General features: G+C 41.7%; 2 protein-coding genes across 2 annotated transcripts; both read right to left on the bottom strand.

Annotated features, from left to right (window-relative positions):
• Positions 1-1,500: 1,500 nt before the first annotated feature.
• LOC135501918 (cyclic GMP-AMP synthase-like receptor) lies at positions 1,501-15,392 on the bottom strand. The gene is made up of 3 exons (XM_064794354.1): positions 14,713-15,392; positions 6,209-7,215; positions 1,501-5,546 (listed from the first exon to the last, which is right to left on the bottom strand). The coding sequence occupies exon 2, from the start codon at positions 6,835-6,837 to the stop codon at positions 6,217-6,219; it is 621 nt and encodes a 206-aa protein (XP_064650424.1). The 5' UTR covers positions 6,838-7,215; positions 14,713-15,392; the 3' UTR covers positions 1,501-5,546; positions 6,209-6,216.
• Positions 6,875-10,794, bottom strand: LOC135501640 (serine/threonine-protein phosphatase 6 regulatory ankyrin repeat subunit B-like). The gene is made up of 2 exons (XM_064793863.1): positions 7,036-10,794; positions 6,875-6,916 (listed from the first exon to the last, which is right to left on the bottom strand). Exons 1-2 carry the CDS (start codon positions 10,792-10,794, stop codon positions 6,875-6,877), a joined length of 3,801 nt encoding a protein of 1,266 aa, XP_064649933.1.
• Positions 15,393-15,709: the final 317 nt, after the last annotated feature.

The raw sequence follows: 15,709 nt of genomic DNA on the forward strand, positions 1-15,709 counted from the left end.
GCCAGACGGGTGTGGTGAGCAGATTGTCCAATTATCTTTCACCGTGAGAAGGGTTTGGTAGGTAGGTTGCCCAATTCACATGGTCTTTCACAAATTGTCCTACACCACCGTTCCGGACGAGAGTAGTTAGCACTGATAGTCAGATGTCTTTCACCATAAGACGACTGAAAAAAGTAGGTTATCTAACTGCCTTTCACCACCAGAAACCTGGGCCAAGTTGATATATACGGAGGCCGAGTTGGCAGGCATCCTGACTTAACCAGTGATTATCAATATACTCATCTCTATTTCAATTTTTTCCAAGCGGATTTTACTGGATTTTCTCAGGGTTTGTATACGAGGTAAATGCCGAAGGGAAGTTCTAGTTTACCGTCGCGTGGTTAGCCTAATACCATTAGGCCCCACGGGTGGCGCTGAAGTGGCGGCCGACGGGGCCTAATTCTTAACAATTTGATTTTTGTAAATCCTTGCCGAGAATTTTGGAAAATACGAATCTTAGGCTAGGAATAAGTTTTAGTGTTTTAACGACGCAAATAATTTTCTCACAGGTAGTTTTCATACAAGCTGTATGTTTGAGTCATAAATTACACAAATTTGATTGTTAGTACGGACAAGCGGATTCAATTCAATTCAATAAAATATTCCATGTTTGAAAATCGACGACCAACTTCAGCTTTCTATGTACAAGTATGTCAAGGGCTGTGCATTTAGGATATTCAGCCACATACTGGCGAAGCTCGCTCGAGCGATCTCCGTCAAACCCGCCGATCTAAGCTAGAATCTCCTGACATAGTCGAATGGAGGGGTTTCTCGGGGGGGGGGGGGTGATTTAGCTACGCCGGTCTAGCTACGCCGTGGTATGCTACGCCGCCTGCATATTAAAATCGAGGCGTTTCAGGGGGGGGGGGGTCTGGTGCAATTTCCAGCACGGGCATCCTTGCCTCAGTTGTCCAGTCCTTACTTCGAGAGAAGGGCATCTCATCCATGTTCATTTAAAGGCTTCGTCCACAGTTACGGTGCCCTCCAGTCTCTGTTGATTACTATAGCTATACATATATATCGAACTCGGACAACAATGTTTGCCATTTTCTTGCCTCAGGCTATAATCTAATTATTAAAATAATAGGGAGGTTTCGTAATCTTTATAAGCAACATAGTACGAGGTACGAATGTCTGTACGTAGTATCATCAAGTCCTGGGCGAATCCATTTACGGGACACTCGTAAATAGGCTTTCACACTTAGTAGTACATGGACTCAGCGAACTCATCAAAGACAGCCGTCGATAAAATACATCTGTCATAATGGTCACATACTTAGTATTGTCCCTCATGTTAAGAATACAAACTGCATGATAACTAAACTAAACAGCGCAAAAGCAACAATAAACATACATAGTGATATCCAAGTACGTGCTGCCTCTAAGGCTCACATTGACTACAGAGAGTATCAAAGAGATAGGAACATCTGAGACACCCCCCCCCCCCCCCACCCCGCATGAACCGCCCTCATATCGATATCGAGATATGAGTGTTTTCAATGAGTCCGGTGTAGGAAATGTCTCAGAATAGAATTTCCGGGCGAGCAAAGGATTCTATTATGCTCTTTAATCTCTGACATATTGACGGTAATGTCACCGAAAGAACCATAATACCATAATCTGACAAAATACAATAGGGTGGATGGTTTTTCCCTCGGACATTTTCTACTTCTACACCGGTTAGGATGAATCTGTACCGAATGACATAAAGCGTCTAACCATATTTCGAGTCTTATTGCTTGAAGACGGACACGAATTTTATGAACATTCCATTTACAAGCAATATCTCCCCCTATCTGTGCATTACTGAACTGTAATCAAAATGATTTGCGAAATTGCACATGATTACATGTACACATATAATGGCTTGAATTAGCCGAACTATAAAATATAATCGCAACGGACTTCGGTTCAGAAACACACAGTAAAGCCAGGACTTTCTTTTTTGAAGTGTCGCCTGTCGCAAGTGTTGAGACAGGTAGACAGCGCCTACTAGAATAGGGGGTGAGAACTGAAGGACTCGTTCGTCCAACGAGGCAAAACCACCATTGATTAATTTTGTTAAAGACTTTCATCAGTTCATTTGCCAAAGTTTGCCCACGTCGCACCAATTACTGCGGGCAGTTTTGAATCTTAGATGTGGATATGATATTTCGGACAGTCTGGCGACAAACTTGTGGAAATTAAAGTGGTCGTTGACCGCGGATTTTTAAAGATAATCGGAAAAGCTTCTCGTTGATAGGTCTGAATACTGCAACCTATGAATATTCAATGGTGGTCTTATCTCGAACTGAAATTTTACTAAGGTAAATCTAATAACACCAAACCACTTTAATAAAACCACTCTTGCCACTTTCAAGTTTTTAAAACACCGGATTTGTATCCTAACAAATCTTTCCACCCAAAACCCACCAGTTTGGCACAAAATCCATTGTTTACAACCCAAAATCAACCATTCACAGCGACTACCTCTTTTTTACACATGCCATGATGAAATTCTCATTAGGAAACTCTGAATCAAAGGAGATTTGCATTGAGCAACTTCGACCAAGGACACCTGGGCCTTCAAAAATCAAAATCTCACTGAAAATGTTTACAATAACTTGCATATGGTTCGCAAGGACACTTCGCTGGAATGGTTAGAATGAGTGATCAAGTCGAAGTTGTTTTGTCACGTTAACCCACTCACTACATTACCAGTCATTACCCAGCCTTTACCGCCATAAAATCTTTTCAACCTTCATTAAATAATTATCTTTCATAACAAATTCGCGTATCGGCCAAAATAATTCACGTTAGAATAACCTTCTACGGTCTCATTATGGTCACGTAAAAATCGCCACTGCAGCGAATATCTAAACGGTACATATATTGGGAAAAGATACACACATGTAGCTTAAATAAAACTGAATTTTATGATCAGTCATTAAGACCAGCGAGTTGGCTTAAACAACGTTAGAGAGAAACTCAAAATAGTTTGAAGTCTAAAAAGACACCCAAACAATTGTTGGAAAACTGAAGGTGCACTAAGATTAAGGGTTGAATATAGGTACCGCCATTTTGGCTAGAAATTGCAATCAAAAAGCGATTAGAACACCTTCAAAATGTAGTGAATGCTCATTTAAAACCCTGGAGGCTGTTCTCTGGAAAGCAATAAACAGACTCCAGCCCTTGAAATGAGCTTTCACTATGTTTTGAAAGAGCTCTAAAGGCTTTAGGATTTGGAGGACTCGACAAAATGGCGATACCTATTGTCAACCCTTAAGGTGAAACTATATACTCACTCTTTATTATGTTAATGTATTAGGAACACCGGAACTCTTTCAAACATCAACAAATAGGACAAGATAATGGCTGATATGAAAGAGACTGGCGTGTGATTTTATCTAAAACACTATATGTACTGTACATGTACACAAAGCCTTTCTGCACAAAATTGAAGTAAAAGCACTTGCTTGTCTTTGTCATATAACATGTTGTTCGGTGGCAACGCAAACTATTATGTTCTCCGAGTAACACTTTTACCAGTTTGTGGATATTTTGGATGAATTCTTGTTGACTGGCAACATGGAGGCACTATAGCATCACCTTAACGAGTATTCAATCTATATCCATCCACAAGTTTGCAGTCATTCTGTAATGAGCGTCATTACAAGCGTACATAAAACCGTAATCACTTGATCATTTAGAACTTGTGACAGGGCCTACCAGGCTTCACACTCTTAAATGTTACTCACAAAATATAGGAAATAATGAATGTGACTCTCTTGCAATATAATGTTATGATAGTAATAGACAGGCTTCAAACAGCTTGCAATCTCTAGGCCTTCTGACTTCTACCATATAATATTGTGACACATATAATTATAAAAGGTTACACCGAACATAATACAATATAAGTCGATACAAGTTTATACATGTAAATACATGACAATACAATTTATACAATTCAATACATAAGGATATTAAGGTTATAAGGTAGCTACCCTACCTCATGCAATTACAATATCAATACAAGTTAACATGTCAATACAAGATATACCAGTCCATACCTTTGTTCACCCATGCAGTCAGCATATCAAAGGGTGTAAGTAACTCATAAGTACTATGAAAGGAATTGAGTGCAACATCCAACTTCCTATGTCATAATACCGATCTGAGAGTGTCTGGATATGTAAGCCAAGCCCCATGTTGATAATATGCGCATTGTCGTTGGATGCCATCCAACATTCAACTCAGTCGAGATGAACAATGCCAATGTGTCGCCTTTGTATCAATTTCATAGTTAAAAGTAGAAAATAGATTGTAAAACTTCAGAAATCATCTTAAATAAGACAGGGTTGCATTTTTTACCAAAATCTGAAAGTTCTGAAACTTTTTTTCAGAAGTGGTGAACATTTGGTATATCATCTCCGTGATGTGTCCCCAACCTCGGAAAGTCTACAGTTTTGCAATTTCATCTCTGAATAACGGAGAGTTGTAAGAGGTGGAGGGGGTCTGAATAATTTCCGAAGTTTTCTAAAATGTTACGGTTGTGCTTGTTTTCCTTTGTACACCACACGATCCCTCACCATTCTCTCTCTCAAAGTCAACATAGCAGCTATTTTGAGCCCGGTGTCATTTCGAGAACGAATTCCCTACCACTTGGCTTTGAAGGTCCTGACGCACTTGAGGCTTTCGATTAAGGAATTGAACCCGAGGCGGAGGACCTTGGTTGAGTTACCAAGACACTCGAGGGTGGAGCTAAAATACAGTCCAAACCCGAGCCGACAGGCGAGGGTTTGGACGAAATTTTAGCTCCACCCGAGAGTGTCTTGGTAACTCAACCAAGGTCCGAAGCCGAGGGTTCAATTTCTATTCTAAAATACCTCAAACTTAAAAAGATAGGCCACGAGATAACTTGAATATGTGCGAATTTGGCAAATTCCATCCATCGCCTGCCCGGAGCGCCGGTAGCGCCGTTGTTTACATTATGTTACGGCAGCGCCTATAGGAAGTCCGGATCGGCTCGCTCAAGTGACGCTAAAATCCGCGCAAATGGGCTATTTGGGGCGTTTTTCTCGGCAAATATGTGTAGTGCTCATTAAAAAACTTAGGGTGGTTGATGCTTCCTTGGCTGATTTGTGTTTGAAGCAGTGTTTTGAGAGCCTCAAACTTCTGAAGTGAGCTGTGTGCATGGTTCCACATTTTAGTGCAACCCGAGGGAACTTTGGTAGAGCATCTTGGTTGCGTGTCCAAAACACTCCACTCTCAGAACGAGGCTTATGCATTTTCCATTTAAAAGTTGACTTTACGGTACCAAGGTATTTTAGAATTTCGAACCAAAGTCCGAGATACCCTGCCAGAGACTCTCTCCGACCGCTGCGCCTGTCGCGTCGGCCCAACTCGTACACATGCACTCTCGTGGTTTGAACTGGCGGGGCCGGGTGAGGTCAGGGAATAACCATAGATGTGGTTACACCGGAGCATCCGTCTCGCATACAAAGTGTTCATCGGGGTGAAGATTACTGGAAATAAACATATCAATATCAGGCACATTGTACTTCTGAAAGCGATTACTCAACACTATTTATTGTGTATGAAGTGGTTTCACGTGACGCCATCACCTTGCATGCTGGAGGGATAGACAAAAGAAAGCAAGCCCGAAAGACCATGACAGTATTTGATTTATTTAAGTCAGGCACGACAAATCATTGTCCAGCCCTCCAAGAATCTATTCGGTGGATTGTAGGCCAATACGAGAGATATTGTAGTTAGATAGTTCATTCAAATAAAGTGCATTTTTGAACCAAGAGGGGAATTGGTCACTGTAATCAAAGACAATGAAAGAATTATTTCTACCGGCTGTGCTGTAATTTAGTATGGTCTTTACATCCTAAGAAGGACTTGCTGTAATTAGCATAATTTACGCAATGGAACTCTCTACAGAAACTATGATATCAAACATGGATATTTAGGTTAAGGTCGTCAAAAAATTATGCATGTCTTGAACATGATTTAAGGTCATCAAAAAGTTTAGATATGAATTATAATGAATTCTAGAGGGTCTATCATCAGAAAATTCTCTTTTCTGATATCCGACATCTCGGAATATACAATGTACGCGAAGATGAGTGAATTATTAATTTTAAAGCTAATTGTCTTCAATGGGATTGACCAAGAGAGTTACCTTGCTCGCTATTCTAATCTGACGATGTAACAACCTATGTCAGGCTCGTCATCAGCGGCTTCAATGCCTGGCCCATCTTCCCTCGCGTCGTCACCATGGTTCTCATCACCACGCTCCAGGCGGGACATCCTACCAACGATTGCCGTCATCAACTTGGCGACTTGATGAGACTTGGCTATGTTGAGTTTCAAGCCTTCCAGCAGATTGACGCTGGGCTGCCAGTAGAACGGTAGGTTGCCCTTGCCGAGGTAATCCTCAAGTTGGCTGTAGATGATGTAGACCATCTCTGGCAGGCTCCTGTTTGTCTCAAGGAAGTCGTCTATGTTATGGAGGAAGACTGTCTTCAGGAGGTAGCTTGTAAGGAAGTGACTGACGAAATGTATGACGCCGTTCGTATCTCTAATCACAACGCCACATGCCATAGGTGACCTCAGACACTTTGCTGTGATGTAGGCGTCTTTGATTCTTGGATCCAAAGGTGCGATTGTTGCAGGTTCTAGATGAGAGAAGGAGATCCGCAACATTCTTTCTCTGTCTTCCTCGGGTAGCAACCGTCCGTACTCACTGTCCTTGTGTGGCGGTTTCAGGACCAGCCTATACCCACTCTTCCTCAAGGTGTCCTCGTCCATTCGCCAGGTCTTCTTGATAGCATCGTCTGGCCAATCATCAACATGAAATATCGGTACTATATCCACAGAGATAAGGAGACTGGATGATATATTTTCAAACCTTTTGATAGTCACAGGAACACTGGCCAATCCTCTTCTAACATCAGCTTGAGATAAGATGTATCCAGTCCGTTGATAAACACAAACGTCCGCCGTTACCTCACTTTCAGACTCTCCGTTCTGTAGTGCATTATCGGACCAATCATCTTGCCAATCATCGGGCCAATTATCTACAGGTAAGGTTGTTACTATATGGTCTGAGACAATGCGTTTTGAAGGTTTATCATCGGGCCATCTGATAGTCACAGGAACACTGGCACCGCCTCCTCCAGCAACTGCCTCCAAACGGATTTCTCCGCTTTTTTTAGACTCTTGGGCTTTTGTGCTAAATTGTAGGGTTTGGCTTTCAATCTCATGGAGTGCTTTACTTGATAAAAACCTGTTCTTAATTTTTCTAATTTGTATATACTTATATCCATGTAAGTTGTCAACCATTTCGTTTCGAGAGAGATGATTTGGAGATACCAATCTAAGGAAGTCCATTTCATCAGGCAGCTGAACCTTCGTGCCCTCAGCCGAACTTCCGCATAACTCTGAACCCTTAACAACCTCCTTCTCCCTTACAAACCTCATGATAGTTTCTGAAACACCACCCTTGATAATATTCACGCTGCCTAGTCCCAGTACACAAGATAGTTCTGAAAGTTTGTATCTATACGCGGGTGTAGCATATTGCTCATTTAATCGCGACATGACGTAAGAGAGACTTTGTTCGCAGGAATGTCCTAATCGGTTGCTTGCTTGATAATTAAGTTTTGATTGAAAGGGGAAGCATTCATAAGCCTTCAATCCATGGATGTTGGGTCGTTTGCAGTCAAGCCCAGCGATGATAAGATATTGATAGATATCTAGGCAACCGGACTCAGCTGCTAGATGAAGCAGTCCTTTTCCATTTACGCTGCAGTTCATGTCAGCTCCAAGCTGATGAAGTTGTCTAACTGTCCGAAAATGACCACCTGAAACTGCCTTGGCAATAGGCGACCATCCACTGGCATTGGGCAAATCCAATAACTTCCGTGCATCACTGCTTCCCAAGTATTTTACGATATCGGCATGGCCACACGAAGCAGCAGAATATATAATACTCTCCGACGAAAAGTTTGATGTGGATGTATCTGCTCCACTCCTTATTAGGAGTTGGACCACAGAGAGATGACCCTTTATGATAGCATTTTGAAGTGGGGTGTTTCCTTTCAAGTCACGGATTTCTAATGACATCCCGCGTCTAAAAAGATATTCAACGACCCGTCGTCGACCAAACGTTGCACCAATATTTAATAGCGATCCATAACTAAAACTTCTGGAACAAGCACCTTCTTTCAACAAAACGTCAACAATTTCAACATTACCCCATTTAGCTGCGCAAACTATCGGAGTGTCGTTTTCATAGTTACTGACTTCAATAATTGCATCCGCTTTAACTAATAGATCCACCACATCCTTATGTCCTTCAGTCGAGGCGATGATGATTGGAGTATCCCCGTCCTTGTCTTTACATTCTATATTCGCCCCCGCTTTAATCAATAGATCCACCACCTCTTGGTGTCCATTAATCGAGGCGGTGATGATTGGAGTATTCCCGCTATTGCCTTTACATGCTATATCCGCCCCCGCTTTAATCAATACATCCACCACCTCTTGGTGTCCTTTTATCGAGGCATTGATGATTGGAGTATTCCCGCCATTGTCTTTACATTCTATATTCGCCCCCGCTTTAATCAATAGATCCACCACCTCTTGGTGTCCTATAATCGAGGCGATGATGATTGGAGTATTCCCGCCATTGTCTTTACATTCTATATTCGCCCCCGCTTTAATCAATAGATCCACCACCTCTTGGTGTCCATTAATCGAGGCGATGATGATTGGAGTATTCCCGCCATTGTCTTTACATTCTATATTCGCCTTCGCTTTAATCAATAGATCCACCACCTCTTGGTGTCCATTAATCGAGGCGGTGATGATTGGAGTATTCCCGTCATTGTCTTTACATTCTATATTCGCCCCCGCTTTAATCAATAGATCCACCACCTCTTGGTGTCCTATAATCGAGGCGAAGATGATTGGAGTATTCCCGCCATCGCCTTTACATTCTATATTTGCCCCCGCTTTAATCAATAGATCCACCACCTCTTGGTGTCCTATAATCGAGGCGATGATGATTGGAGTAGTCCCGCCATTGTCTTTACATTCTATATTCGCCTTCGCCTTAATCAATAGATCCACCACCTCTTGGTGTCCATTAATCGAGGCGATGATGATTGGAGTATACCCGCCCTCGTCTTTACATTCTATATCCGCCCCCGCTTTAATCAATAGATCCACCACCTCTTGGTGTCCATTAATCGAGGCGATGATGATTGGAGTATTCAAGTCATTGTCTTTACATTCTATATCCGCCCCCGCTTTAATCAATAGATCCACCACCTCTTGGTGTCCATTAGTCGAGGCGATGATGATTGGAGTATTCAAATCATTGTTTTTACATTCTATATTCGCCCCCGCTTTAATCAATAGATCCACCACCTCTTGGTGTCCATTAATCGAGGCGATGATGATTGGAGTATTCCCGTCATTGTCTTTACATTGTATATTCGCCCCCGCTTTAATCAATAGATCCACCACCTCTTGGTGTCCTATAATCGAGGCGATGATGATTGGAGTATTCCCGCCATTGCCTTTACATTCTATATTCGCCCCCGCTTTAATAAATAGCTCCACCACCTCTTGGTGTCGATTAGTCGAGGCGATGATGATTGGAGTAATCCCGCCATTGTCTTTACATTCTATATTCGCCCCCGCTTTAATCAATAGATCCACCACCTCTTGGTGTCCTATAATCGAGGCGTTGATGATTGGAGTATTCCCGCCATTGCCTTTACATTCTATATTCGCCCCCGCTTTAATCAATAGATCCACCACCTCTTGGTGTCCATTAGTCGAGGCGATGATGATTGGAGTATTCCCGTCATTGTCTTTACATTCTATATTCGCCCCCGCTTTAATCAATAGATCCACCACCTCTTGGTGTCCATTAATCGAGGCGATGATGATTGGAGTATTCCCGTCATTGTCTTTACATTGTATATTCGCCCCCGCTTTAATCAATAGATCCACCACCTCTTGGTGTCCATTAATCGAGGCGAAGATGATTGGAGTATTCCCGCCATTGCCTTTACATTCTATATTCGCCCCCGCTTTAATCAATAGATCCACCACCTCTTGGTGTCCTTTAATCGAGGCGATGATGATTGGAGTATTCCCGCTAATGTTTTTACATTCTATATTCGCCCCCGCTTTAATCAATAGATCCACCACCTGTTGGTGTCCTTTAATCGAGGCGATGATGATTGGAGTATTCCCGCCATTGTCTTTACATTCTATATCCGCCCCCGCTTTAATCAATAGATCCACCACCTCTTGGTGTCCTTTAATCGAGGCAATGATGATTGGAGTATTCCCGCCATTGTCTTTACATTCTATATTCGCCCCCGCTATAATCAATAAATCCACCACCTCTTGGTGTCCTTTAATCGAGGCGAGGATGATTGGAGTATACCCGCCCTCGTCTTTACATTCTATATTCGCCCCCGCTTTAATCAATAGATCCACCACCTCTTGGTGTCCAAAAGTCGAGGCGAAGATGATTGGAGTATTCCCGCCATTGTCTTTACATTCTATATTCGCCCCCGCTTTAATCAATAGATCCACCACCTCTTGGTGTCCAAAAGTCGAGGCGAAGATGATTGGAGTATACCCGCCTAGGCTTTTACATTCTATATTCTCCCCGGCTGTAATCCATCGAGCCACAAGATTTTTGTCTCCTTTAATCGAGGCGATGATGATTATGAGATCCATGTAATTTTTGCACTTTATATGTACTCCAGTTCACAGAATGAGAGGAGGAATCTGATTAGCCAAAAATAACCGAATGCTGCTGCATCGAACAGAGCAAGTAGGCGCCGTGTGGCTGGCATCGTGGACTGTTCTTGGGAGCTGGAAATCAAACATTTCCATAATATAGTGCGTATCAAAAAAAGGTAATCCAAATTCATGGAGTTAATATGCCAATACTATTTTGTTCAACAAGCTGATTAACATGTGGTTTACTAATGAAGAGGAGATCCTCAGCTTTCCAATGATACCATTCTTGCATTAATTGCGGTTTCACATGACCGAGTAAATTGTAACTGAAAATGACGAGCTCAAATCAAAAAATGTCCAAGTTTGGTGAATTGAAATAAACGATTACAAGCTGATCTCTCACTTTTTTCCTTTGGGGATACATGAAAAACAAGGTGTTTGCGACTTCTCCCGTAATCTTAATGACTTGGAGGCCGAATTCAACACGAAGTGGATGATTTACGCAGGAATCGCGCAGTGATCAGACAAGCAGTTCAGGGCATGCTCTATCGCTGTGAACTTTGTGTTGCAAGAGGCGGAGGGCATGTTGAACGTGTGGGTGCATAAATACAAGATAAGAAGATCTCTGAATAAAGCCAAATAATTCCTGAGAAAATCGTGTTCGTTTTGATCTTTTTAAGTTTGTAAACGTACAATTTGAACGTATTCATTCAACTTGCACAAACTTGGAAATTTTCGATTTGAACTCGTCATTTTCTATTACAATTTACTCGGTCATGCGAGACCGTAATAACGCAAGAATGGTATCAATGGAAATCTGAGGATATCCTCTTCAATAGTAGACCACATGTAGCTTCTGAAACTAAATAGCCTTGGAATATTAACCCCTTGACTTTAGATTACCTTTTGTTGATACGCACTGTATAATGCAGTGCATTCTCGGAGTTGAAGCATCTTTATATGCAGAGAATTGCGATGATATAATATGTTGCCACCTGCTAAAGACAGTACAATCAACAAGTCCAATTAATTTAATATAATCCTGCAAAAAATGGTGAGTTAAAAGAATCTCTCGTACGCGACAAAAAATAGTAACAGCTCCACAGACGAGCGATTTAGATTGGTGAAAGCCGCGATTTAAAGCACATGCGACGGTTATCACTTGTTTGGGTCAGTGCTTTACCAGGCGATTACAAGTTTGCCTGCAATGAAACACGAGATCTTAATGTCGCACAGATCAAGATAAGAAATTGAGACCGCTGCCTCGAAAATGAGGCCCAGTGTAAAATCATTTGTCTTAATGAACTATTTCACGCAGAAGCAGTGAGATAAGTCCAACCTAGGAAGAGTCAAGGCTAATCAAATTACAAAAGCCCCCTATATTCAAAACTGAGTGTTACCTCACCAATAGCTTGTTTGAACAACTTTCGTCTTTCGCGTTACAGTCGAATGTGTTTGAATCAGTTATATCATACTGTTTTAGTGTCAACCAATCGAATGAAGTCCCTTAGGAATGATGTTTTTTACAATGAAAAAAATAATAAACACATACCGAAGCCACTTCATATCATGCAGTCACGTGACGGGCGTACCAGACGCCTCAATGCCAATGCTATCGCTTCCGTATACCAGGTACGTAGGAGCTGGGCCTAGGAGGGCAGGTCGGAAAGAAAAACGGTCTGGAACTCCGTAGTAAAATTCGAGCAACAAGAGTGCGTTTTTAGACTGAGGAGGCACACAGAAATGCTCAGGTTGTTGCAGTCGCTCACCAATTATTACTTTTCTTTTCCAGTCTACTTCAGCAACCTCGGCCTCATCGTTCGTATCTCACATGCTTATATGCATGCCTTGATGGACGGTAATCAGAAGTGCCGATGCCATTTTATGACTGAGAGAGCGCGATATGAAACGAAACATTGCTAAATTGTTCAAGCTATCTTTATGCTTCTTGTACGATACAGTGCCAACCATGACAAGCCATTAGGCCAATACGGGTCGTCGTCTTGGCTAGGACTCTAAGATACCACAACATGGGAAGGAATGTCGGATCGCTGCGCGAGTAGTGGACGCAAACATTTTTACAACAGTAGTGTTGTGATCTGTGAATTATGTTGGACTGTGTCAATGCACGGAATGTCACTTAAAAACGCATAAACCATCTCGAAATAATTCATTACATATTTCGACACTTTGACACGCATCTTTTTCTAGTGAATATACAGACCTATATCATCGCTTATTGTGACGAACTCGGATATCAGTCCGCTAGAGAAACCCAGCCCGAGAACAACCCATTTACCGCCATTTCCTGGACACAGCACACCCTCGCCGTGCGAGGCTAATCATTCCACATTTTACTATGCTCCAATGATTACCCTGGCCCCAAATGTTTAATCACTATTACAAGAAAATTGCAATACTTTATCCAGCAAAAATATCGCATTTTCTCTCGATAGAAAATTTCAAAATGTTTAGAAATTGAGATTCCATTAAAAAGATCCGTCATATTCGGTCAATTAATACCCTTTTTTGATAATGTTTGTCGTCACTATTTTGCGAAAGGCTACACACTTTGCGGCAGGCGATTTGGATATTGCCTGTTCACTCAGTCTGCAGCCAATCAACAAGCAGCCTGAGATTTGAATTTGTTGTGATTTCTTTGCGTGCAAATTGGACACAGCAGACGGGCTAACCACGTGACATGGAGTCTGGAACATGTATAGGTCACGCCTGCTGATTTACAATTATTAACATTCAATTGTAGAAAGAATAAGGCGGCGCCGTCAGCTTGAATATACATACTCCGGATGCTAATTTTTGAGTTACGCTCCGCCTCTGACAAGTTGTAAACACGTCAGGAAATGGCGATCGCACGCTGACATTTAGCGAAAATTCCCAACTTCCATCGGTGATTATGAAATAATAATACAACGACACGGAGAGATACACAAGTATGTATCTAATAAGAGTCTTAGTTACGTGATACGCGCGAGATATTTGATTGTCTGTGGTTTTGTTGGGTGCAATAAGCGATTTTATTGGGGAATGTTTTCGTGTGCGTGGTCACGACGTATACATAATGGTGTTTTGCATAGCATTCCCGATCGGCTGAAGCCGTTGAGCTGAAACAAATCGATTCACCGCCTACACTTTTACTCCGATTTTGCTGAAAATTGGTGACAAAGAGGCTTAATGTATTCCGCACAAATTCGTAGGAAGCGAATTTCGAAAAAAATGATTAAAATGTTTTTTCTAAATAAAATTGGCCGTTGCTAGGGATGGTTGCTAGGCATATGCTGCCACAGACATATCCACGGAAAAACTGACAATAGGTGGTCTGCACTGCGTTAGCGACGACCCAATAATCACCCATGAAAGAGGTGTACGTACCACGGTCTAATTAAATCCGGGACGCACCCGCTGAAAATCACGGGAATTAGTTGTTAATGAGGTCGATCACTTGCTCACGACCACAATGGCCTTCAAAAGCGTTGAAATAAACATTAGCTTGTTTACAGGTATGTCCTTGCTAACCAACCCAACCTCTTCTATCCCAATACCGAATCGTGACCAGAATCCCGGCGAATACATGGTCTAGGCCTGCTATGTATCGCTATGCACTATAGAACGGAACAAGCTCGCGGAGATTTGAAATGGGTTTGTTGGAAGGGGCGATATGCGTTTTAGAAAGCTAACTTCAACTTGCCAAGCTACGATATAGTTTGTCAATGCCTATATTGTCCCTTTTTTGTTTAAATTCAGTACATGTTTATTGACTTTAGGACAACCAATTGGATATGACTTAGTAGAAATGTATTCCTCCAAAGTTTCGGCCTCGAATGTAATTGTTTGATTGGGAATATCATGTGAGGTTCTCTTAAGGGTCAGGAAAAGTAAAGAGAAGAATATTACCTTCAGATCCTATTTGAGTCCTCGTGCTCGGGGTAATCAGCATCGTTCCAGTGGCAGCAGCTGTATGAGGAGGAAGTCTTAGGTTCTTGGATTCGATCTGGACGGTGGAATTGTAGACACAATAACCGCACAAATATCAGATTCAAAGGTTTGTCTTTCCGTCGGCTGAATCGTCCGCAGAGATCTTATTCGCATACACAGTATCAACATCAAAATGCATTATCAAAATGCTGATGAGGTCGAAACTCGTACATTCAGAAAGTTCTGTTGAATATGAAATACGGTCACGAACTGTCTCTGCGCTCTTGAAGGAAACAATATACAAGTTACCTTATCCTCTAATAGCTGAAGTTACCTACATACACACGAATTTTCGTTTCGCGACCCGAAACTTTATTGACCTAACTAGTTCCATAAAGATTTAGTCCAGTGAAACAACGTAGTTACGGCTTGGTCTTATTTCCAATTATTGCGATAGCAAAATATAAAATTGTCATGAGAAATTCGTCAAATACGATGCAACTTGTTTCAACTTTGAAACGAATGTGTCATCCCTGTCCTAGTGCGAGACTGAAAATCCCTGTCGATTTGATGAATTTTCAAAACAACACCTCAAAATACTATCATTTGGATTAGAACTTAGATGTTATCATGCAATACTTCGGGGCTTCTCATTGCAAGCAATGGGCTAGTGGTTTTTTTATGTATTTGGGGCAGGCTTTCATATCATAGCTTTATCATTTGTGATCTAAATAACATGTAAAGCAGTACGCAAGGTATCTGAAGCGAATACTACGGTTGGCTGAACATGGTGACCTGCATTCACAGTAGATGAACGTCAATACCAACTCCTCGGTTGATTTGTCGCGGAGCTGCATTGTTAAAACACAAATTATGACCCACAACGTACAGTCAATATATCTCATACATGTCATACCTTGCCCCAAATTTGAATTTTTATACTAAGCTTACATTATGGCCTCGCATACATTTGACA

This window comes from Lineus longissimus, chromosome 17 (assembly GCF_910592395.1).
Source record: "Lineus longissimus chromosome 17, tnLinLong1.2, whole genome shotgun sequence".
Taxonomy (NCBI): domain Eukaryota; kingdom Metazoa; phylum Nemertea; class Pilidiophora; order Heteronemertea; family Lineidae; genus Lineus; species Lineus longissimus.